Genomic DNA, 24,607 nt, shown 5'->3' on the forward strand with positions numbered 1-24,607 from the left:
ATTATTTTGATAAGGTACTTGGTAATAATGAAAATTAAAGAAGGGGTACACAGATATCTGAAGTTTCAGAAACACTGATCTATCCAAATATTTAGTGTATATTACGCTGTTCGTTTTCTTAAATTCTGCTTCAAATTTGGATAGACAAAACAGCGTCATTTTTTTATTATTATTATATTACATATAATATAATAACAATAACATACTAATAAACGTCATATTACATTTTTTTCAGCGTCATTTCAATTTTGAATGCAAAACATATTGAGTGTATTGTGTATTCTGTGTTTAAGTGACTTCAGACAATTTTTGACTTTGTTTTTAATTGTGTACTTATTTTTGATAGACAAATAAAATTTTAAAGATAATTTATAAATTATAAACATATTAATCAAAGGTGCATTCTGCTAAAATGCCAAAATCGCTCGTGGCAGCATACTTTAGATTTTACATTGTCCTCAATAATTATAGTTAACCTTTAATTATCAAATTTTCAAATTATTGTATAAATTAAGTATTTATAGTAAAAATCTGTAGAAGGCAATTGTTTTAAATCGATTTTTTAAAATAAGATTTAATTGTTTTAAAACTCTTAAAAATTAATAAATTAACTCAAAATTAATAATTAATAGAAATAGAATAATTTATCTATAGGAAATTTATTGTCATTTAGATCAGTAATTTGAAAGAGAAAAAGTTATCGGAAGCTACTTTTCTCAACAGGAAAAAAGAAAAGGAAGAGCAAGTAAAGAAAGCAACAAGCGATATAAGGAGATTTGGAATTTGTGTGAGCAAGGTGTGCTCACCTTGCTCACACAAAGGGAGTCAGGAGCAGGTTTTTTGTGTGGAGAGTGGTGAGTGATTGGAATACACTGCTCGAGAGCGTGGTGAGTGCAGAGACAGTAAATATATTTAAGGCCCGGTATGATAAGCTATATGTATAATAGTAGATCTCCAATGAAGGTTTTTATAATAATAATTATTATTATTATTATAAATCTTTCACATATCTGCAAAGTTCTCTTACATGCCAGTTCGCTCTCCCTGTATTAATGTGTATTATATTATTAGTTTGCTGAATGAATTTTGTTACCTCGTATTTATTTAAATTTTATTTAAGTTAAATATGTGATTTATCTTAGTAATGATTTTTTAAATAAATTATTCATTTCATTTTCTTTGTAGCTATAGCCATGTTGTTTTTAACTTGTTATTTTACGAACTTTGCATATATTTGAAATTGTGCCCACTGATTACTATATTGAGTTTTATGTTAATATTAAAGAAGGTAATTTTCAATTTTATTTTACTAATTTATTTGTTTTCTTAATGCAGTAAAATCGGATAAAAATTATTTTGTAAAGGGGCTAGACTTGGCAAATGACAATTCAATTCTAAATTTTTACTTTGTTTTGGGCCCATACTTTATGAAAAAAAAATAAAGCTTTTTATGATTTCAGAAACAGACAAAAATGGCAGACCAGAGAAACAAAATGAAAACCCTTTCTGGTCATCAATACAGAAAAAGACGAGCAGAACGAGAAGTTATTCGAGTTCGGCAAGAAAATCAATTGCAGAAATTTTTAAAATGATCAGAAACAAGAGTCAGTGAAAGCGATGTTCCTGTGGAATCTCCCACTGACAACGAGTCTGAAAATTCGAATTTGTGTTTAGATGACAATCAGGCTCTTGAGAAGCATCTAATAGCTTCGACTTCAAATACAAATACCTCAACATTAAATTATGAGTTTTTTGATGATCCAGCTTTATGGCCAAACTTGTCCAATTCAATAATTGATATATTAGTAAAATGAGGTCCTCTTGTTGAATCAAAAGAGACTTTTTTCCCACACGATGAACATAATAGAAGTAATAATATATATCGCATTATAATAGGATTTTGAGTAACGGAGAAACCATTAAAAGATCTTGGTTAATTTACTCAAGTTCAAAAAATGTAGCAGCAGAAACAAAATACATTTTTTGAGTTTTTTTGTTTCTGCTGCAAATTATTTTCTAATATTCGAACTATGAACTTAATTTCGGAAGGAAATAACGATTGGAAACATATGTCCCAAGTTCTTTCTCGAAAAATCTCAAGAACATTTTAATAATTTTGAAAAATGGATTGATTTGGAAGAGCATTTAAAAAATGAAACTACAATTGATCACCATCAGCTAAGAAATTACTCAAAAAAGAACGAGAACACTGGACACGTTTTAAAACGCATAATATCGGTTATTAAATTTCTTGCAAAAGAAAACATTGCATTCAGAGGAAGTTCAGATACTCCATATACAAATAATAATGGAAAATTTTTGAAACTGATTGAATTATTTGCTGAATTTGACAGCGTATTACAAAAACATGTAGAACGCATAAAAAACAATGAAATTCACGTTCATTATTTAGGGAAACGTACACAAAACGAAAAAAACTTAAATATTCAAAATATCCGTGGTCAGGGATATGACAACGAGTCAAATATGAAGGGGAAGAATGCAGGGGTATACAAGCACTTTTAAGGAACAAAAATCCTAGAGCATTTTTTGTTCCATGTTGTACACATTCCTTGAACTTGGTATTGAGCGATGCAGCATGCTGGAATGTAGATAAGGTTTTATTTTTTAACATTATTCAGTCCATCTATAATTTCTTTTAATCATCAAGTCATCGATGGGAAGTTCTTCTAAACCACACCCAAAATTTTACTTTAAAATCTTTATACACAACGAGATGGGAAAGTCGCGCTGAAGCTGTAAAAGCAATACGAAATCAAGTAAAAGAAATACACGAAGCTTTAATTTTCATCACGGAAGATGACAGCTTAATTGGGCAACAAGGCATTAAAACAAAATTGGAAGCTAGTTCATTAGCAAAAAAAATTAATTCTTTCAAGTTTATATTTGGCACATTTATTTGGTATGACATTCTAATTGAAGTCAATGCATCTAGCAAACAAATGCAAAATATCTCTTGCAATATTATGGAAGCCTTGAAATCATTAGATGTCACGAAAAAATTCTTGATGTCATACAGAAGGGAAAATAATTTTTTGAAAGTTAAGCACCAAGCCCATAACTTTGCTCTAAATATTGGGTTAAATGCTGATTTCCCAACTAACGACAGCACATGAACTCAACATGTAAAAACTCAATTTGATTATGAATGTCCTGACGAATCAATTACTAATTTTGAGCGAAAGTTTCAAATTAATTTTTTAAATGTAATTCTTGATTCAGTAATAACATCAATTACTGAGAGATTTGAACCGCTAAATAAATATGAATCAATTTTTGGGTTTCTCTTTAACATTGGTAACTTAAAATTTAATAATGATACAGTAAAAAAAGCTTGTTTCGACTTAGAAACTGTTCTGTCTGATGGCGATCAAGAAGATATTTCAGCAATAGATTTATTAGATGAATTAAAGATATTGTCTCGGAGGATATCAAATAATTATTCTCCCAAAGAAGTATTAAATTATATTTGTGCAAATAACTGCATAAGTCATTTTCCTAATGTGTACACATCACTACAAATTCTTTTAACAATTCCAACTACAGTTGCAAGTACAGTTTTTCTAAATTAAGACTTATTAAAAATTATTTGAGGTCCACAATGTCCCAAGAGAGATTAGATGGCTTAGCCACTTTATCTATTGAAAATGATATAGCTGAGACATTAGATCTCGAAGAAGTAGTAAAGTCTTTTGCCGAAATTAAAGCTAGAAAGGTTTATTTTTTTAAATAATAAAACTGTTAATTCTTGATTTACATTTTTTCATATTTGTTTTGTCATATTTAACGTGATTTATGTAGTATTTATAAATTGTGTTAAAATTATGTCTCATTATATAATAAACAAAAATATTTGGGGTGCTTAAGGGTCAAAGCTATATAACTGAGAGGAGACATCCACATCGCCTTTACAGGAATGTGGAGAACTGACCAGGGCTTCTGACCTAATGTCCAATCCTCACCTTCTCGTGGTGCACCACAAGATGGTGATTTGGGCATCTACTTGGATACTTTGATTTGGGTATCTACTTGGATACTGAACGGGCCAGGATGGGCTGGCAATTTGGGATTTAGCCGACCAAATTATAAAATGATGGTACAACATGACAAATTTTTCATACCGGCTGGGACGTCGCCCGGTTAAACAAGGCCCCCCCCCATTGTTTTCACCAGGGAACCAGGGTGAAGAGCGAAAAGTCAGCCACTGGAACAAATCTGAACAAATACCCCAACTCAACATCACCAGAGTTAAAGATCGGTACTATCAACATAAGAAGCCTGAATGGCAAAGAAATGGAGCTAGCTGAGAAATTAGATAAGTACCAGATCGTCATAATAGGGGTGACTGAAACAAAAAGACAAAAACTGGTGAGATCTTTCTGAGCAATAAATACAAAATGTTATATTCAGGCAATGACAATCAAGGGTCATTATATTCAACACTAAATACGAGGCTCATCTTCTTGAATGGTAGGCAGTCTCGAGTAGTGATATGGGCAAATATCAGAATGGGGAACTGGACAATGAGACTTATTTGTGCCTATGATCCCACAGAAGGTTCTAGTAAGGTAGAAGTGGAGGAATTTTTTAATGCTTTAGAGAAAGCATCTGACACAATGAAAAAGGAAAAGTTGGTCCTTGTTGGGATCTAAATAGCAGAGAAGGAAATGATTGTCAGGCTTACAAAAATATATTGGGAAAATTTGGAGAAAAGAGCAAAGCTAATAATAATGGCAAATATTTGTTGGATTTCTGCTCAGGACATGGACTGGTTATTACTAACACGATGCTCCAACATAAAAATGTGCACAAATTCACATGGGGAGAAAAGAGGCAAGAAATAAGAAAAGTCTCATTGACTACATTATTGTTGATAGTGATGTTTTGTTGTGCAGTTCACCAGAGTGTACAGAGGATTTGAAATTGGAAGTGATCATCTATTTAGCCTTAAGCAGGATAAAATTGAATTTCATATTGAAAAGAATAACATGTAAGAAAGTTTTAAAGCGAATAAAAGTTGAACAGCTCTCAGATGTGAACTGTAGACTAAAATACACAAAGATTATTGAAGAAAAAATGAAAGAGTTTTGAGAACAGGAACCAAACTTTAGAGATTCAGTGGCAAGCCTTGAAGAAAACCTTGATTGATTCAGCCAGAGAGGCATGTGGTGAGGTTGTCTGCAAGGACAGAAAAATCAGAACTCCATGGTGGACACAGGAAATTAAAGAGGCAGTGAAGGAAAAGAAGAAAGCATATCAAAAGTTCCTGGCAAATAAATCAGCTTGTGCTCTTAGAAAATACAGAGACAAATGTAAGAAAGCTAAACACTGTGTAAAACTAGCTAAACAAAAGTCATGGGAGGACTTTGGCAAGAACATAGAAAATAAATATCAAGAAGGTGGCAAAATATTTTTGAGGTTATTGAAGAAGCTTAGAAATGAAGGATAGAGTACCGTAAAAGGAATTAGAGATGATAAAGGTGACATGAAAACGGGAGAAAAAGATATCCTTGAAGTATGGAGTAATTACTTCGAGAAATTGCTAAATGAAACAAGCAGTGATAGCACAGTGGTAAAAAACACTTAACAGGCATAGAGTCAGGAATACATATCCATACTTGAAGTAGAAAAAGCCATCAAAGGCTTAAAATGTGGAAAGGCAGCAGGAGTAGATGATAATCAACAAGAAATGCTGAAGTATGGTGGTATAAAAGTTTTACAGTTGCTGCACTGCATAGTTCAGAATGCCTGGACAGAGGGACGAATTCCCAATGATTGGAGTAGAGCCCTCATAGTACCTATATATAAAAAGGAATATAAAACTGAATGTGAGAATTACAGAGGTATATCCCTATTGAGTGTTCCTGGTTAAGATATATGCAAGTATACTTGAGAAACGGTTGAGAAGAATTGTGGAAGAAAAGCTTGGTGAAGAACAACCTGGATTCAGGTCAAATAGAGGCTGTCAGGATCAGATCTTCACTTTACGACAAATAGTGGAGAAATCATGGAATATAACAAAGATCTGTATTTAAGTTTTGTCGATTTGGAAAAGGCATATGACAAGATGCCAAGAGAGAAGCTATTCAATACGTTACAGTTATATGGTGTCAATGTGGCATTATGTCAAGCAATACTTAGTCTTTATTTGAGTTGCAAGTCAGCAGTTAGAATTGAAGGAAGTACAGGAAGATGGTTTAATGTTAAATCTGGTGTGAGACAAGGATGTACATTATCCCCTCTGTTATTCATTATCTATGGATCGATTATGAAGGAAAGTGGTATTAAACATGATATCAAAATTGGAGATGTTAATGTCAGCTCTTTGCTTTATGCAGACGATATTATACTTCTAAATATATCTGCTACAAGTCTGCAAGATTCTCTGACTAAATTGAATAACTGTGTAATAGATATGGTATGAAGGTCAGCAATAAAAAGACAAAGACAATGAAAATTGGCAGAATCATTGAAAATGGGAACTGTGTTGTGAATGGAGAGCCTGTGGAACAAGTAAAACATTTCAGCTACTTAGGCACGATTTTTAGTGAAGATGGTAAATTAAATATGGAAATAGACAACAGAATTAACAAAGCTGGTATGGTAGGAAGTCAATTGAATAAATTCATATGGAATAAGAGAGAAATTAGTCAGAACACTAAATTAGCTGTATACAAGACATTGTTCAAACCAGTTTTAACTTATGGATCTGAGAGCTGGGTCAGAAGTAAAACACTTGACCAAAGACTAGAGACCGCAGATATGAGAGTCCTGAGAAAGATTAGAGGCGTGAACAGATGGCACCAATGGCAATATCATATTAAAAACGAGAATATTAGGAAAGAACTTGACATTGTCAGCATCCAGGAATGCATTAGCAGAGCTAATCTCAGGTGGTATGGTCACTTATACAGAATGGGCAAGTAAAGATTAGCAAAACAAGTGTTCTCTGCCAGGTTGGCAGGAAAACGACCCAGAGGAAGACCAAAATATAGGTGGATTGATACTGTACAAAGTGCCTTAGATGATAGAAACATAAGATCTGATAATGTTGGAGTTTTGACAGGTAATAGAGTGATTTGGAGGAAAATTGTAGATAGGAAGTTAGTAATGATGTAAATTTTTCATGTAGTACTATCATATCCTGTACACCCCCTTGAGGGTATATGGCAGAAATTTGATGATGATGACAAAAATATTTTATTTATTTATTAGTATTATTTATTTATTCACTATATATATTATATATTATGGTTGCCAAGTAATTTTATAAGCTTGGTTATTTAACTCCTAATCCCAAGCATGCAAACAATTAAGTTTGCGCCTGAAACACAGTTCAAGTCTAAAGATGGTGCAACACCAAGGCAACGCTTTTGTAAAGGTGGGTGAAGCTCTGATCACTAATCTTAGTATTTTCCCATAATGTAAAGCACATCTCACTAAAAGAGGTATACTGCAATACATTATGGGTGGGGTCACTACCCAGACCGGTTTCAACCTTTTTTGAGGTCTCCTCAGTGGGGTAGTGACCCCACCCATAATGTATTGCAGTATACATCTTTTAGTGAGATGTGCTTTACGTTATGGGAAAATACTAAGAATAGTGATCAGAGCTTTACCCACCTTTATAAAGAGGTGCCCTGGTGTTGTACCATCTTTAGACTTGAACTATGTTTCTGGCGTAAACTTAATTGTTTGCATACTTGGGATTAGGAGTTAAATAACCAAGCCTATAAAATTACTTAGTAACCCTAATATACAGTATCCCCAAGTTAAAAAATTAATTACATACAGGGTGTTCGGGATAAATTTGACATATTTATAATTAATTATATTTTTCCGTAAGTTACATGTATTAACACACACTTCTCTTCATTTAAAAGTTTGGACCCTTCTTCATTCATATACAAGATGTCAGAAAGGATGGATAGCTGGAACCCACCTGAATCATGGAAAAGAATAACTTGTATCATGATGATTCGTGCCCGCCATCAAAATAAGGATATTATGACTGCTGCCCAATGCTCCCTGAATACAGTAAAAACAATCAGGCATGAACTAGAGACTTGCAATGGTGACTACGAGGATGTAGCAAGAAGAAAGATCCCTAGCAGACGATCTGATTGCGTTCGTACAGCAGAATTCCTCGCAAATCTGCAGGAACAGGTGTTGAAGAACCCTGGCATTGGAATTCGGGCTTTGTTCGTGGAGTTGCTAACTGTAGTCAAGCCCTGAATAACAAGGGTAGCCAATGGTAGGCCGTATGTATGGCAGCAGGATTCGGCCCCTTGCCACACCTGTGGGAAAAGTCAAAAATGGTTGTCTGAAAATTTCTACGACTTCACCAGTCCAAATGTTTGGCCTCCAAACTCCCCAGACCTTAACCCCATGGATTATTTTGTATGGGGCACAGTTGAAAAAGACACCAATCGCACTTCCAGTAATACAAAAGCCCAGTTAATGGATAAAATTAAAACAGTTTTTGCGGCCCTTCCCAGGGAGACTGTAGCATCAGCTTGTTCGAGGTTCCGAAGCAGAATTGAAGCTGTGATCGATGCTAATGGTGGTTATTTTGAGTAAATCTTGTTGATAGTATTGTAATTAACTCTGCCTGTAATGTTTTTTTGTCAATTCATTAAATTTAATAGATACAAAGAAGATTTTCTTTTTCCTTACAAAACTGTCAAATTTATCCCGAACACCCTGTATATATATAAATTTTTTATATATACGTATACAATTTCGACCGAAGGGCGGAAAAAAAAATCTTTCCCACACTCACAAATTTGCTCGGGCCGGTGCTGCCTGCGGCACACCTGCTAGGATCCTGCATCTGGTTGATACGGTTTCATTTACTTTGACCTGCATGTATCTGTCTTTGAGGTATGTGTCAATTATTTTTATTAAATTAAGTGGAAAATAAATTTGATCAGTTTGTAGAGAAGACCCTGATGCCACACCTTATCAAAAGCCTTCACAGCATCCATAAAGACCACAACTGTGTGGAGATTCCAATTGAAACCTTTTATGATATATTCGACCAGTTGGTGTATTTGTGGTATAGTGTTATGATTTTTTTCTGAATCTGAACTGCTCATTCAGAATAACGCCTAATTTTTCAGTTGCTGATTGAAGCCTTGTTAGGACGACTTTTTCCACAACCTTTCCAAGGCTGGTAGAAGACTGATAGGTCTGTAGCTTTCTGGGAGTTGAGAGTGCTTTCCAATCTTTTTGATTAGCATGATATCTGCTGTCTTCTAAGTTATGGGAAAATGCTTGGATCTGATTTCACCTGGACCTCAAGCTTTGTTGTTATTCAGATGGGTTATGATATTTCTTAACTTCTGCTGGAGAAGTGGGTGTGATAGGTTCTGAGTTATCCTTTTGTTGTTTTTAAGACCTGCTTGACTCGGCGGTGAAGCTTGTATATAAGATTGATGTTCAGATTTTCATAAGAGGGGTTACATTGAGTTTCCAAGCTGTCAATTAGAGCTTCAGCTTTTTCTTTATCTGTGTGAGCAAATCCTTTCTTGGCCTTATTAGGGGTATAGGTTGGCTCTTAGTGCAGAGGGTTCTCAAGAATTTCCAGATGGAGTGGTCTTCTGGGTTTAGATTAGTCAGTTTGGTTTCCCAATCTTGGTTTAGATGTTTTTGCAGAGCTTCACGGACTTGTCTATTTAGATTATTCAGAGATGTTTTATCTTGTGGGGCCCTTGTATTATGGTACCTCTTTCTGGCTTTGTTTTTTAATCTGATTAAGTCCATAATTTTCTCAGGGATCTGGCCGCTAGGGTGAAAGACTGGTTTGCATGACTGATGCTATTGCTTTTTTGATTTCGCTGGTAAGGTTTGTTTATGGCTATGTCCATTTCCTCTTTATTATGGATAATAAGTACTGGGCCGATGTGATCTGGGAGAGTTCTGGAGAACTTGCCCTAAGATATAAAGGAGTGTGGAGGAGAGAATTGCTCTTGTGTACCGAGCTTAAGCAGAATGGGATTGTGATCAGAAGATAACTCATTTAATGTTTCCAGTTGATATTGGTATCTGATGTTTCTGAGAATGGCGATATCGAGTACATCTGAGATGTGATGGACGGGCTCTGTGGGTCCAGCTATAATAATAGTTTTGCATTAAGTAATGGTTTAGAATACGTTGTCATTGATTGTGGAGCCGAGAATGGAATCCAAGTCCGATAGTAGTAATGGAATGCTGGATGAATTGTATACAGCATAGATTTTGATACTGCCAGCATTGTTTGTATGAACTTCTATGGCTGTTATCTCTAGGTTCTTGGACTGCAGATTGGTCAGGATGTTGTGGCTTAGATAGTTTTTTAATGTATATGGCTGTATCTCCTCCACTGGTGGTGAGTCTGTCTGTTTTGTACAATATGTAGCTCTGTAATTTAGTTATTAGCTGGCCTGAGATGTGCTTCATTTACTAAGATTATATCAGGATTGTATCTGTGAATGAACTCTTGCAGTTCCAGGATTTTGTTGCTCAGTCCATTTGCGTTCCATGCAGTGATGACGAGAGAGTTAGGCTTATATTTTCTTTCATTCATTATTGAGGGCTGTCAAAATTGCATGGGGACCTTGTAGGAATCTTTTCATGGAGGATGGTGAAGGATTTGTCATGCTGAATTCTTGTAACACAGTAGCTAGTGAGGCAGTTAATACTGATGTTAGATTAGAGCTTATTTGTTCATGGAATGGAGTAGCTTTAGTTCGTGCGGCCTCGGCATAAGTTTTGGGCATTGCTGCAGCTTGTTTTCCTTCCTGAGTTGTTGGACTGGAGATTGTTTGGACCGGGGGGGGGGGCAACCTGCATGGCTGCCTTGAGTGTCGCTGTGGGGTGGTGGAAGGGTAGCTTTTGTTGACCCGCAGTTCTTTGGGTGTGCAATGCACCCCTTGTAGTTGGCAGGGTGAGGTCCTCCAGAGTTGGCGCATTTAGCTGGCATGGATCTTGGTTTGGTGCATATGATGGTCTGGTGGCTCTCACCGCATTTTAAACACCTGAAATTGGCCTTGCATAGTTTTTGGGCATGGCCAAACCTTTGGCACCTATGGCACTGCCCAGCTGATGACAATTTCCTTAGCGGCTCAGTAGAAATTCTGAGGCCACAGATAGCAATCAGTTCATATATCTGTTTCTGCGTCTTGTCAATCTCTACCAGCACCAGTGAGGCTGTTTACCTGACCTGAGCATCCTGCTCCCTTTGGGATCAGGCCCTGACTCATAAGGTCAGCAGTGATTTCTTCAGAGGTGAACTACGAAGTACCACCTTCAGATTCATTTTGCTGAGTAAAGCAAATGTGTGGTAAGGAAGACTTTTGTTATCCATTAGTTTTGTCATTTGTCTATAATCAATTACTGAGGCTGGCTGTATTTTGATTCCTTCATCTTGGTTTTTAGCCCAGGAATATGAGATGTTATGTTACCTAAAGGCTGATGAGACAATGGTCCATTTGTCTTTATCCTTAATATAACAGGGGGAAACCTTTTCAGTCTTCCTCAGGATATCCGGTGTTGGTGAGTCTTCATCCATCTGGTCCTCTGTAGTTCTGCATCTTTTGTTAGAATGCTCCCCTTGTGAGTTGTTTTGACAGGGGAATTTTGGTGACAGAACAGTAATGATTTCTCCTTGTGTTACCTCCTCCTCCTCTCCAACCTGGTCATTAGCTTGAGTGTATACTGCTTTATAAAACTCAGTCAGTTCGATTCACGCTTGTCCATTATGAACTTCAGTACCTCTAGGGACTGCTCCTTATTAAGGATCCATATTTGCTCCTTGATATTTTCCATATCGGGGCAGGATTTTCTGCTGGCTGAAAATGTTTGAGAGCAGTAAAGAATGTGGGAGTCTTTGGAGTGAAGTAAGGCTATTGGCTTACCAATATAATCCTGTAGGGCTAGTGGCCTGCCAGCAAAAAATACTTGTAGACCAAGGTGGTCTACTAGCAATATTTAAACTTGTAGCGTCCTATTAAATGAGTGTCAAGAACTCACTTGGCCACGGAGTGAAATCCTACCTCCCTAAAGTATCATACATCCACCACTAGTCCTCATAGCAGGTGGGGGCCTACACGGCCATCAGCCCTCTTGCATGTTTCGTGCAAAGGGGGAGACAGCAGGAATAAACTGTGTCAGTGCCAGTGCAATGTGAAATACTCAAAAAGCCTTGTATGAAATCTAATCAGACTCAATCTAAAATAGCACATCTAATCTCATCAAAATCCAAGCCTCTCATCGATACCAAGGTTGAAGTAATGCAGAACTCATACATTTCTCATATACAAGTGGTGAACAGGTGTATCACCTTATTATTAAAATACTCTGGATTACAGATAGTTGTAGAAAGTATTTTTACTTGGTTAAAATATAAATTAAACTTGACAAAAAATTATATCATCTTCATCTTCCTTATACCCTCTTTTACCTTGCGGTGTCGAGGGTCTATTGATCATTGGACCTCACTCCGTTTACAGGATAAGGTGGTCAGCCTTATGCCCCGGTGTATCCTATGTCCTGTAGTGTTGAGTTCTCAAGGCCAGTTTGCCTGCTTTGTGGGATGAAAACCCCCAGAATGAACTGGGGAAAAAACCCTGCTGTCCACGCCCAAGACTGGCTAACTTGGCTATGGCTGAGGAAGATCCTTCAGCTCCTCACGTCACCGACGGGAATCGAACTTAGGACACTCCTTCCCCAGGCATATGGTTGCGAAGCGCATAACCACTAGGCTGACCGCGCGGACAAAAAATTATATTCTAGCTTAATCTTTTATCTAAATGTAAGCAAACAAAGTTTGTGCTTCAAGCAAACACTTGGTTCTTACAAGCTAACAGCAGCTTATAATAAGCTATCGCAGCAGAAGGCATAGCTAGGTACTGAACCTCAAGCGATCATGTAAAATGCTTAACTATGTGGTTACTAAAGCTTATAGAAAGAAATATTTTTAACATTTACAACCCACCAAAAAGCATTACTTACTTCATTAGTTTGTTGATTATTTTTATGTCTTTGTTCTTCATTGTCTGAAAAATTAAAAACAATGTTTTATATCATATCTAATAAGATAGACATTTTCATATCTGAAAAAAATCAGACTAAATATTTATTTATTATAAAGACTATAATTAACCACTGATGCTGATCTAGTTCACTGAGTAGATAATACTTCTGCTCTCCAACCAACAGGCTGTGAGTTCAAGCAGGCGTGCATGTTTGTGAATAGGTGGGTGATGAATAGTCTGGAGCTCTTACACTACTGCTTATTGGAGACCTGATGTGGCTTGAAAAAGTTTCATGTTTAGTTTCCACAGCACAATTTCCATATATAACCCTTAGTTCAAATGGTCATGTAGCCATAGCAAATGTCATTTCTCAAAGGAAATGGTATTTGCATCCATAGTGCTAGGCCGTTTGAAGAAAGAGCATATTAAGTTTGATTCTTTGTTGGAAGTTATTTCACTTGGTTATACTATAAATTAAAGATACCAAGAAATTTATACTTGGTTTAATCCTTTATACAAGTGTAAGCAAACAAAGTTTGCACCTGAAGTATTTTCAGGACTGGACAAATCGTGGTAAAGGTGGTATGACTTCACATCACTTGCCTTAGTATCCCATAATGCAAAGCACATCTCCTGGTATAATGCTATGCATTATGGGAAGGGTCACTACTCAGACTGGTTTCAACCTTTATTGAGGTCTTTTCAGTAGGAGCCAGACCCAGAGGTGATACTAAGATCGAAGCAATGCAGAAGTCATATTTTCATATACCAGTTGCCAAAAGGTGTCACGCCTTATCATTAAATTACTCTGGATTAGAGAAAGGTTGTTGGAAGTTTTTTTCACTTGGTTGTAGTATAAATTAAAGATACCAGGAAATTATATACTTGGTTTAATCCTTTATTCAAGTGTAAGCAAACAAAGTTTGCACCTGATGCATTTTCAGGACTGGGACAACCATGGTAAAGGTGGCATGACTTCTGACTATACCACGTAGTACGATTTTACCACGAGTTGCCCTAATCCTGAAAATATTTCAGACGCAAACTTTGTTTGCTTACACTAGAATAAAGGATTAAATGAAGTATATAATTTCTTGGGATCTTTAATTTAAAGTTTGATTCTAGTTAGTGACTAGAGGAACTTCTTTAAAACCTTTCTTTGACTAGTTCCCAAGTTAGATGATCTCTGGCAAAGGCAAGCAAGGTTTTTTCTCTTGGAAACTGGAGGTTTTTAATCCTGCACCTCAAGAGTGCATAACCTACACTGTTTCAGACCATAATATACTGTGTATAGGTTAGAAATGAGGTGGAGGAAGCAGTCTATTGTTCACAGAATGCTGTTTAAAAATCAATGATAGTTTGGGGTGAATAATCTCTAAGGGTGGAGACTGACTGCTCCTCGACCTCCAAAAGTTAGATAGGGCTAAAATGGTATTAGTGGAGAAGAACCTTTAGCCTACTGTACTAATCTACCACATCCCATACATGCAAGGTTTACAACTTTTCAGGTGTGGGATTCGCATTAAAAAAATCGAATATAATAAATAATAATAATTATTATTATTATATATGTGACAACTCCAAGGAATTCAAGGACTTATAACAGGAGGGCAGGCACTCCACATGCAGTTGTTTACACTACAAAATCTGCAGCCCACTGAGTATTTTCTGTCTGTAAATTGTGTATATACTCTGGCTGATATATAATATATATATATATATATATATATATATAATTTTTTTTTTTTTTGTGGTTTCTATGCATGAAAGATTTATTTGTTAACCTATAGTACATTTGTACTGTGGGTTGGTTAAGGATTTTTTTTCTGTTTTTATTGATTTTATATACTTTTTTTGCATTTTTATTTATTTATTTTTACTAAGTCCAGAAACACTACTTTAGACACCAAACATGGAATTTTTCCAAGCCACTTCAGGCCTCCAATAAGCAGTGTGGTGGTCTCCCACTGGGTGATGAAATCTATCTCCCACCTATATCCTGTACATGGGATGAAAAGCCCAAGTTTCTGATAAAAGCAAACAAACAATGCTTTTTCCTTCAGAGATCCCTAATTCACCTACCAGTGTTGTTTATTACCATATAAGTAGCATGAGACTATTGTAAAGAACAATGGTAGATGGAAGAGGAGAACAGAAAATTGGTTCATTATGTTTGGAAGCTCAATAACAAATGGATGTTGACCAGCAGTTGATCATGTGTTTACAGTCTTAAAGAAAATGGAAGAATGGTGGTAGCCAGTTTGGAAAAACATTGTTCAGGAAAAATATCTATAGAAGACACATATGGCAGAAACAAAATATCTATGCGAAAGCGAGTGAAATTTCTATGTGAGAGAGATGCGACACTGTCTCTCATGTTTGAAGATTTGAGTATTATCCAGGAGGAAGTGAAGTGAGTTCTTCCTTATGGGATATAAGATAAGACTACATTTTGGTAGCACTCAAATTGACAAGGCTGTCCTCACCATGCCTAAGGAAGTCAGTATTTAAGACATTTGGTATGGAGAATCATGTAGCTTGGGACATTTGAGTGTGACAAGGTCTGTCCAATGAGAAAGGGGAATGCAACGTACTGTCATCAACATCACTATGGATAGTGAAGGTTATTTGTGTACAGGAAGAGCATAAATCAAAGCACAGATCCTAAGGTACTTACTTCTGTACTGGAGGGAAATTCTGAAAAAAGAATGCCATTAATCCCTCCCCTACCTTACCCTTCATGTTGAAGGTTAACTTGAGTATTGACAGCACTAGGAAAGGATTAAAAACTAATTTTAATGCTTCCAATATTTGTCTCAGTCACTGCAACATCTTCAGGGAGTACAAATAACACTTATAACACACACACATGCACAATACTTAATGAAACATGTGGGTGATGCTAAAGTCCTATCTAGGTGGTGTGCCCTCTATGGATGTTTGTAGGCAGCCTAGGATGTAATCCTAGAAGTTCCAGAGTTCCACGTTTACATCCTACACTGCTTACAAATGCCTACAGAAGGCAGACTACCTAGATAGGATTTTAGAGTCACCCAAGTGTTTCATTAAGTATTGCTTTGTCTTTGTGTGTGTTACAAGTGTTATTTGTACTTCCTGAAGATGTCTCAGTGACTGAGACGAAATATTGAAAGCTTTAAAATTAGTTTTTAATCCTTTCCTAATGTTGTCAATACTCCATTAAACCTCCAAACATGTTGTCCACCCAGCACTTAAGCCTAATGCACCTACCTCAGCCAACACAACAGCTTCTATAAAAGACTGCAGTTTTCCCTTTAAACTGAAATTAAGAACTTGATTATTTCCTTCAATCTCACCATCACCTGCCATAGCCAAACTGGATGCTTCCACCACCCCTCCTACTATGAATACACAAGATCACAATAAAACTATTCCTAACTCTTATGTTCTACGTATATCCGAAAATACTTAAGTTTTATGCAAATCTCCACCTTCAAACCACACATTCACCTAGCTACTTTCATCCATTTTCTGCTAAAGATCAACTTTATCCTCTTGTGCATCCTGGAGATAAATTCCATGTGCCTGAAGTTTGGCTGACTATGGACAGACTGGTAAATCTATTAACATCTGCCTTGAAAAACACAAGAACTACATCTGCAGTAATCTGTGTGTAATGTCGGGACTGATGGAGCATGCTCTGGATATTCCTTCACATGGAATTAAATGTGAAGAAGATGGCTGTGCTACAGAGGTCACTACAGATCTGAGAGACTATTTTTAGAATTGGCATCAGATATGAGGCACTTCCATAACCTCACAAGTATGGTTGTATTAATTTGCCAAGGATCTGGGAGCCAATCTAAGACCACATTAGCATGAACTTTTCCAAATTAACTGTGCAGTTATCTGATCCCTAGAGGGTGCCTTGTTAGGACATTAGTTTTTTTTTTTTCTTTTTCAGTTACAAACAGAACTGTTTCCATAATATTCTAATTGAGTGCCGAGTGTCACCACATTTGTAATTTTTGTTCTCACGATGCTGGTTAGAAAATCAGCAAAATATTAACAAGTTCAATAAATTAATTAATTGTTTTTTCTTCTTCAGTGTTGTTTATATCATTAAGCACAGTTATGAATAATCAAACAACACCTAAGATTTTCTATAGGTTTTCTCCAAATTAATCTGCTATTTTTCAAGAATTCAATATTTTCAGATCTTATACCTTTATGTCATTCCCAATTTCAACTGAAATAACAAACAAGTCAAACAAAAAAGAAACAGATTACATGAACATAGGGGCAAATCTTCCAAAGCCTTCCAGATTTATTTCACAAATATAAGTGGTCTTATTTCCTACTTCAATGGCATTCACTTCCATATTTGGTATGCTAAACATAGCTAGCTACCTTTCATAATAATGACACAAATTTCCATTTTATCAAAATGCTACACACTTTAATTATTCCAAAATTACATACTCTTTGAGTGTTTGTCTCAAAGGCAACATTTTGCACATGTTACTCTGATGTACTATGTCATTCTATGAGATTCATTTGGTGCCTCTTCTAATGCCACTTAACCATCCTGAACTTTTTTGATTTTCTCTCTATAAATGTTGATTTTTCTTCAGTACAATTTTCTGGATAGTGAGGTCATCTTCCTTGTTCATTTTAATATTCACAACTCCAATTGCCTTTCCTTTTTTCAAATGAACAGATCTCAATAGAGATGATGAAACATTTGCTATCATCAATGATATCACACAAATCGTTCAAGTCCACCAGAATACCAAATAACCCTAACTACTACTACTACTCTCTGAACATTCTAGATAACTTTCTCATTATTGACCTTCCTAAGTATTATTATTATTATTACCACGGGCTACTCCAGGAGTCCTTAGACTCATCGAGGGAGGCCCTAAACATCATGTTCACACACAGCTGTTCAACATTCTCACAGTATCTATCATACCTTGCCTTGAACTCGCTCACTGTCATAGCACCCACAACAGACTCTGGCAGCTTATTCCACTCATTTACCACTCTAAAAGTAAAGAACCCAGCTCTAACACCCCTGCTAACCATGCTCTTGCCCAGCTTCAATGGGTGTCCCCTAGTTCTCCCACCACCAGTCCTGATCTCAAAAATATCATCTGAATTAATCCTATAGAATCCTTTTAGCAATTTGAATGTCTCAATCATATCTCCCCTTTTTCGCCTATCAACTAGTTTCTGCAACCCACAAATCTTCAACCTGTTCTCATATGGTTCATTCCATAGACCTGCTATCATCTTAGTCACTCGCCTCTGGATCCTCTCAACCTCCTCCCCATCAAGAAGGAACCGAGGTGACCAAATCTGGGCACAGTAGTCGAGATGAGGTCTTATCAGGGCTCGGTACAGAGGTACAATAACTTGTTTTTCTCTGCTCGTCAAGGTATTTTTCAACAACCAAGTGAGTTGATGAGCTGATTTAGCTACTTTCGCAATGTATTATTAAAAAAATATTAAGGGGGGAAGGGGGAAGGAAGATGATCTTTGTGAATTCTATGTTCTGGTTCCTTCATTGAATTATCAGTTTTGGGCTTCTGATCCAAATATTAGGACTGAATGTATCACTGAAGTAATTCTTATTCTATAAAAACATTTATTTATCATATCATTTTAAATTCCCATCCCTTATCTACAGCCTCAGTTCTAGAAGAGTACCAAAGCTGTACAAGAGAAGAACCAAGTATATGCATACTGCTCATCCATGGTATCAGTGTAATATAGGTTGATCAACCTCTTGTGGATGGATTCGCTATCTTTCTTTTGCTGTTTATACTAAACCCTGTTGCTGAAAGTGCTAAAAGAAGGAAACTTGCATCCTGTCCAAATGGCACTAATGCTTTCTGGTCTCTGCTCAAAGCTATTGTCCATAATTTGTGTTCAAACTTCTTCCTCTTTTGTACTTAGGTGGTTCTGTTGCATCATTACCCACAGAAAAAAAAAAATGCTTCCTAAAACTTCATTTTCTACAAATTATTTCATAGACAATATGGGTAAAAGTTCTTCTATCATTCCACACACACAGCATTCAATGCCCTCTTTAATTTTTTACTAGAAAGAGATCAGAAGAATCGTGTTCATCCTGAATACCAAAAAAAGTCTTGTGGCTGATGGTATTTTTTCTGATGTCCTGAAAGTCTGGGCTGCAGAGTTGACTCCTATGTCCCATTTTTATTCTCTTCAACTGGTATCTATTCAGCAACCTGGGAATTAGCACATTATTCAATCCATTCCTAAAAAAATGGTGACAAATCTCTCCATCTAATTATCATCCAATTTTAAAAACTCACATCCATTCTCTCTGAAGTAAGGAGAAAACCATTAATACTCATCTTCCGTGCTACTTGAAACCTTTTAACAAATAAATTATCACCAGTATGAATATTTTGCCACTGCTGTTGATCTTGCTTATTTCATCCACCTTTAGATAGCCAGAGAAAAGTCTGGGAATTCCAAGTGGTTCTGTGACAAACAAAATCAAATTAAGTTAGCTCCAATCATATGGTCTGTATTCTGACTTCTGCAACTGGGTTTCCAGTCTTTCTCTCGGTCACATATGATGGTGAATGGATTTTTATCCTCAAACTTTGCAACTAATGCAGGAGTACCACATAGCTCAATTCTTTCACCTGCAACAACCTTCTCCATCTGACTACAAATCCAATCCATGGTTTTGCTAACAGGAGTATGTTGCACTTCTCTTTCTCATTTGACAACCTTGCACTGCAGAAATTGTGCTTCTAGAATATTATGTATACAACCATTTTTCAATGGGGGTTCTGACAACTATGTTAAGTTCAATGCTAGTAAACTCAATCTTATTTCTTTAAAAACAAACAAACAAAAAAACTTTTCTTCTAGTCTTGACAACACTCAAATTTGGACAAGTCATTTCTCTTCTCCAGATGGGGTACACTGAAGGAGCCTCCTTGAAGATTGTGTTATATATAAAGGCGATCACTCAGAATTCACAATTGGGTGTACCCTGGGCAATTGAAACTCAACGGCTAATCCTTCAACTACCGGAACAATCATGCGAACTATAAATCAGTCTTCTTCAAGGCTAGCTTTTAAGATGACTTCAATAAATATTGAAGGACTGTCATCCAAAAAGGAAGTTCTATTAGCAGACATGTGTGATACACGCAAATGTGATGTTTTAGTTATCCAGGAGACACATTGAGGGGTAAACAGCAGTAGACCAAAAATTCATGGTATGAAATTAGTAGCTGAGAGACCACACGAGCAATACGGTAGTGTTATATTTGCTAAACCAGACTTGGATGTTAAATCTATACATATGACATCCCATAATAATATAGAAATATTAACCATCGAGATCAAGTCCTGCACAATCACATCGGTATACAAGCCACCTAATGAAGATTTTGTCTTCAAAGAACCTGCCAACATTAACGCCCAGAAGGTTAAAATAATACTCGGAGACTTTAATTGTCAGAGTTTAACATGGGGCTACAAAATGACTGACAGGAACAGTGCTGAGCTGGAAAATTGGGCTGAGAGAGAAGGACTGAAGCTGATCCACGACCCCAAGTTAAGACCATCATTCAATAGTGGAAGGTGGAGAAGAGGCTATAATCCACACAACATCTTTATCAGTGAACAAATAGCTGCGCAAGCGATGAAGATAGTAGAAGAGCCGACACCAAGAACTCAGCACAGACCTGTTACTTGTGAAGTCAGAGCCGTTATCAATCCAGAGATAGTACCTTTTAAGCGATGGTTTAATTTTAAAAAAGCAAGATGGGATGGATTTGCTAAGGAACTCGATCAGACAGTAAACACTCTTGAAGCGGACCCAAGTAACTATGAAGAGTTCGTGAATACCATCAAAATAGTATCTCGGCGGCATATACCACGAGGGTGCAGAACTCAATACATCGCTGGGCTTAATGAAGACCAGACGGAACAACTAAAAGAATATAAAATCAGATATGACGAGAATCCTTTCGCTGTAGACACAATTGAGGTAGGCAAAAAACTGGACAAACTCACGGATGGTAGAAAGAAGAGATGGATGAAGCTGCTGCAGGATTTTGATATGAAACAGAACAGTAGACGAGCATAGAAACTGGTGAAAAATGTAAGTAACGATCCAACTAAAACTCCAGTTTACGTAACAGAGGTCACGCCAAACTAGATCACTCACCAGCTATTATTGAATGGCAGGACAGACAAGAAGATATGGAAAACCAATCTCACGTGCATTAAAGAAGCTGAGACTAATTCATTAGCCTCTCCGCTCTCCGAAGAAGAACTAAGAAAAGCTATATGTCACCTGAAGGAGAATAGAACTGCTAGTCCAGATGACATTCGGACAGAACAGATAAAGCGTTTCGGTCCAGTAATCATTCAACCATTCAATGGCTGGTGAAATTGATGAATAAGTGTATAGAATCTCTACAGTTGCCCAAATTATGGAGGAAAGAGTCGAAGAATTTCTGCCCTGTTTCTCTCCTCTGCCACTTGTATAAAGCTTTTGAACGAATGATTCTGGAAAGAATAGCAGCAAACATTGATGAGAAACTTATACCCGAGCAAGCCGGTTCCCGTCCCGGAAAGTCCTGCTTTGACCGAATTCTGAATCTCATGCAGCACAGTGAAGATGGTTACGAGAAGAAGATTGTGACTGAAGCAGCTTTTATTGATCTTTCAGTGGCATATGACACTGTTAATCGCAAGAAACTGTTGGTCAAGCCGTACCAAATAACAAAAGATTTTCACCTCATGAACGTAGTTAAACCATGCTCCAGAATTGACGATTCTACGTAACTCTGCAAGGAAAGAAGAGCAGATGGAGAAATCAGAAGAATGGTTTACCTCAAGGCAGTGTATTGGCCCCGATGCTCTACAATATTTATACTAATGATCAGCCAACCCACACCCAAGTAAGGAGGTTTATCTATGCCGACGACACAATTCTATGCAGTCAAGCAAGGAGTTTTGAAGAAGTTGAGAAGAGGTTGACAGAAGCCTTAGAAATACTCTTCAATTATTATGAGACGATTTGCCTGAAGTCTTACCCAAACAAGACTCAGGTTTGTGCTTTCCATCTGTGCAATAGGGAAGCAAAACACCAGTTAAACATTATCTGGAGAGGAAAACGCCTCGAACACTGCAGCAACCCCAAATATCTTGGAGTTAAGCTGGATTATACCTTGTCGTATCAGATACATTGCCAGGAACTAAAAGGAAAAATCTTTGCAAGAAATAACATCATAAGAAAAATGACCGGCACGACGTGGGGAGCTCAATCAGAGGTACTTCGTTCGACGGCTTTGCCATTATGTTTTGCTGCAGGGTACGCTGCCCCAGTGTCGGAGGCATCCGACCATGCAAAACACGTGGATGTGGCTTTAAATGATACCATTAAGATCATAATCGGATGCCTAAGACCAACCCCAGTCAACAAGGTGTATTCCTTAGCAGGCATAGGACATCAAGTGACCGGTGAGATGGAGAGAAAAAAGCAGATGACAGATGACAGACATCCAATGTATGGCCATATCATCATGGCTTCTCGACGCAAATCAAGGCGTAGTTTTATGCAAAGAACTAATTGATCCATAAACCTGAGGAGCGACGCCTTGTTCTATGGAGGGAATCAGTTCAACTTCAAGAAGTCCCCATAAGTAAGGAAGTGCTAACCAAGGGATATCATCCCCTACAGCACCTGGAGGACTCTGAACAATCTTAGAGTAGGAGTGTCTAGATGCAGAAGTAATCTGATGAAATGGGGTTATGTAAATGATGACAGCTGTGACTGCGGAGACGTCCAAACTGACAAACATCTTTCATGTTGCCCAAATCATTTCGATGTGTGCTCCACAGATGATATTCTGACGGTCAGTGACAAGGTGATACAAGCTGCTGTTTTTTTTGGATGGAGAGGATATGATTGGTGTTCAGGATTCGGAAAGTAAAGTAAGTTCTCCAGATAACGTGAACCTTCATTCTTTCTTGACAAACATACCTATCACAGGAAATTTAAAACATACTTATAAACATGTCACCTAAATGGTAAATGTCTTTCATCATCCAGCAAAATGCCACCACCTTGTGTATTGGAGTGGCCAGAAATGACTGCCGTGTTTGGTCTTCAGAAGGAAGATCAAATGTGAGAAGGAAGGAGGACACCAGTTTCTGTCCTCCTTCCTTCTCACATGCATGTGGATGATACCCTTCAAGGATCAAATACATTGTAGGGGTAACAGATCCGCTTCCCCCCATTCAACGATATAGCAGTAAATGATGTTCAGCAGGCTAGTTGCTAAATAGTACATGGGACAGAATCTGGCAGTAATGCAACAGGAGGTTCTCTGACAATTACTGAAAAATCCTGCTACCATTAATTCTGGCAAATCATGTTCAGAGGAAATCTAAGTATGATATTTTCCAGAGGGAGCTGTCAAGACCATGCTTAGATGGGAGACTAGGTTGCCTCTTTGTAGGTAGTATGATTACAAGTTTCTCTTTCTAACTTCTGACTGCATGCCCCTGCTCTTTAACTCTTTCTCCATGCCAATAATGAAAAGCAATGTTATTAAATGCAATTTTACTGCATTAAAATCTCTCACAAAAATTAAAAAAAATCCAACCAAAATGGGTCAAAACCTCAATATAAAAAGCTTCCATATCTACAGCCTTAATAGCAATATAAATTATATGCACACCATTTATGGTCATCCAAACAAGACCTACTATTCATGCGAAGGTTTCGGTGGTTAAGAAATTCAATAGAATTATTCTGATTTTGTGACCACATGTTTATTAAAAAACTGTTTTTAAAACTAAACAAATACTAAAAAACACCCCTAACAAGTTTTGTTAACATCTTCAGGGGTAAAGAGAACTAAAAGTTTAAAGCACAAACGAATAATAGAGCTATACAACCGTTAATGCATGTTAGCTGGAGACAATGCTATTTGTTGTCGCGTTATGTGATTCACACTCACTCTGCCCGAGGTCTGAAATGGGTAAATTTTTAATAAACGTTGACCAAACTTGATTTAAAATCAAACCTTGGTTTTTGTTGCATTGCATAGGAATTTTAATCATATTTGCTGCCTCTTGGAATTTTCTTGTGAAACAATTCTTATCAATATAGGACATGTTTGCTCTATCCCAGAGTACATCATAACCGGTAGAAGCTGTGTGAAATACCAAGTCAGATTTATGTTCTCTCTTTTTTTGTACATCTTTTTGATGTTCATTCATGTGGATTTCTCCCGATCTCCCCATCTAGGCCATGTAGCAGATGCCACAGGAACAGTGAATATCATAAAACCTTGGTTTTTTCATTGGGTGATGTGGAGATTTTGGAGGATGAAGAGTTCTTGATATTTTTTCAAGTGGCAGGAAAGTCACTTTTATGCTATACTTGTAGAGAAGTTTGGCTAATTTATCTGTTATATTCTTGATATAAGGAATTGTGACTGTGTTCTTTATTTAAGTTTCTTGTAGGTGCTGTATTGAGAATTTTCTTAATTAACTTAGTTTTGAAACCATTCAGT

At 36.8% G+C, this 24,607-nt stretch overlaps 1 protein-coding gene across 4 annotated transcripts in view; it reads right to left on the minus strand.

Moving 5' to 3' along the window:
* LOC150098495 (alpha-tubulin N-acetyltransferase 1-like) overlaps positions 1-24,607 on the minus strand; it is a 139,970-nt gene that overhangs the window by 38,289 nt on the left and 77,074 nt on the right. For all 4 annotated transcript variants that reach the window (XM_090405129.1, XM_090405128.1, XM_090405130.1 and 1 more), the window contains one exon: positions 13,015-13,058. In XM_090405129.1, the coding sequence (XP_090261255.1) occupies positions 13,015-13,058 (44 nt within the window). The remainder of the gene's footprint in view (positions 1-13,014; positions 13,059-24,607) is intronic.

The sequence above is a fragment of the Typopeltis vanoorti genome, chromosome 15, assembly GCF_054136105.1.
Source record: "Typopeltis vanoorti isolate ZY-2024b chromosome 15, IOZ_Tvanoo_1.0, whole genome shotgun sequence".
Taxonomy (NCBI): Eukaryota; Metazoa; Arthropoda; class Arachnida; order Uropygi; family Thelyphonidae; genus Typopeltis; species Typopeltis vanoorti.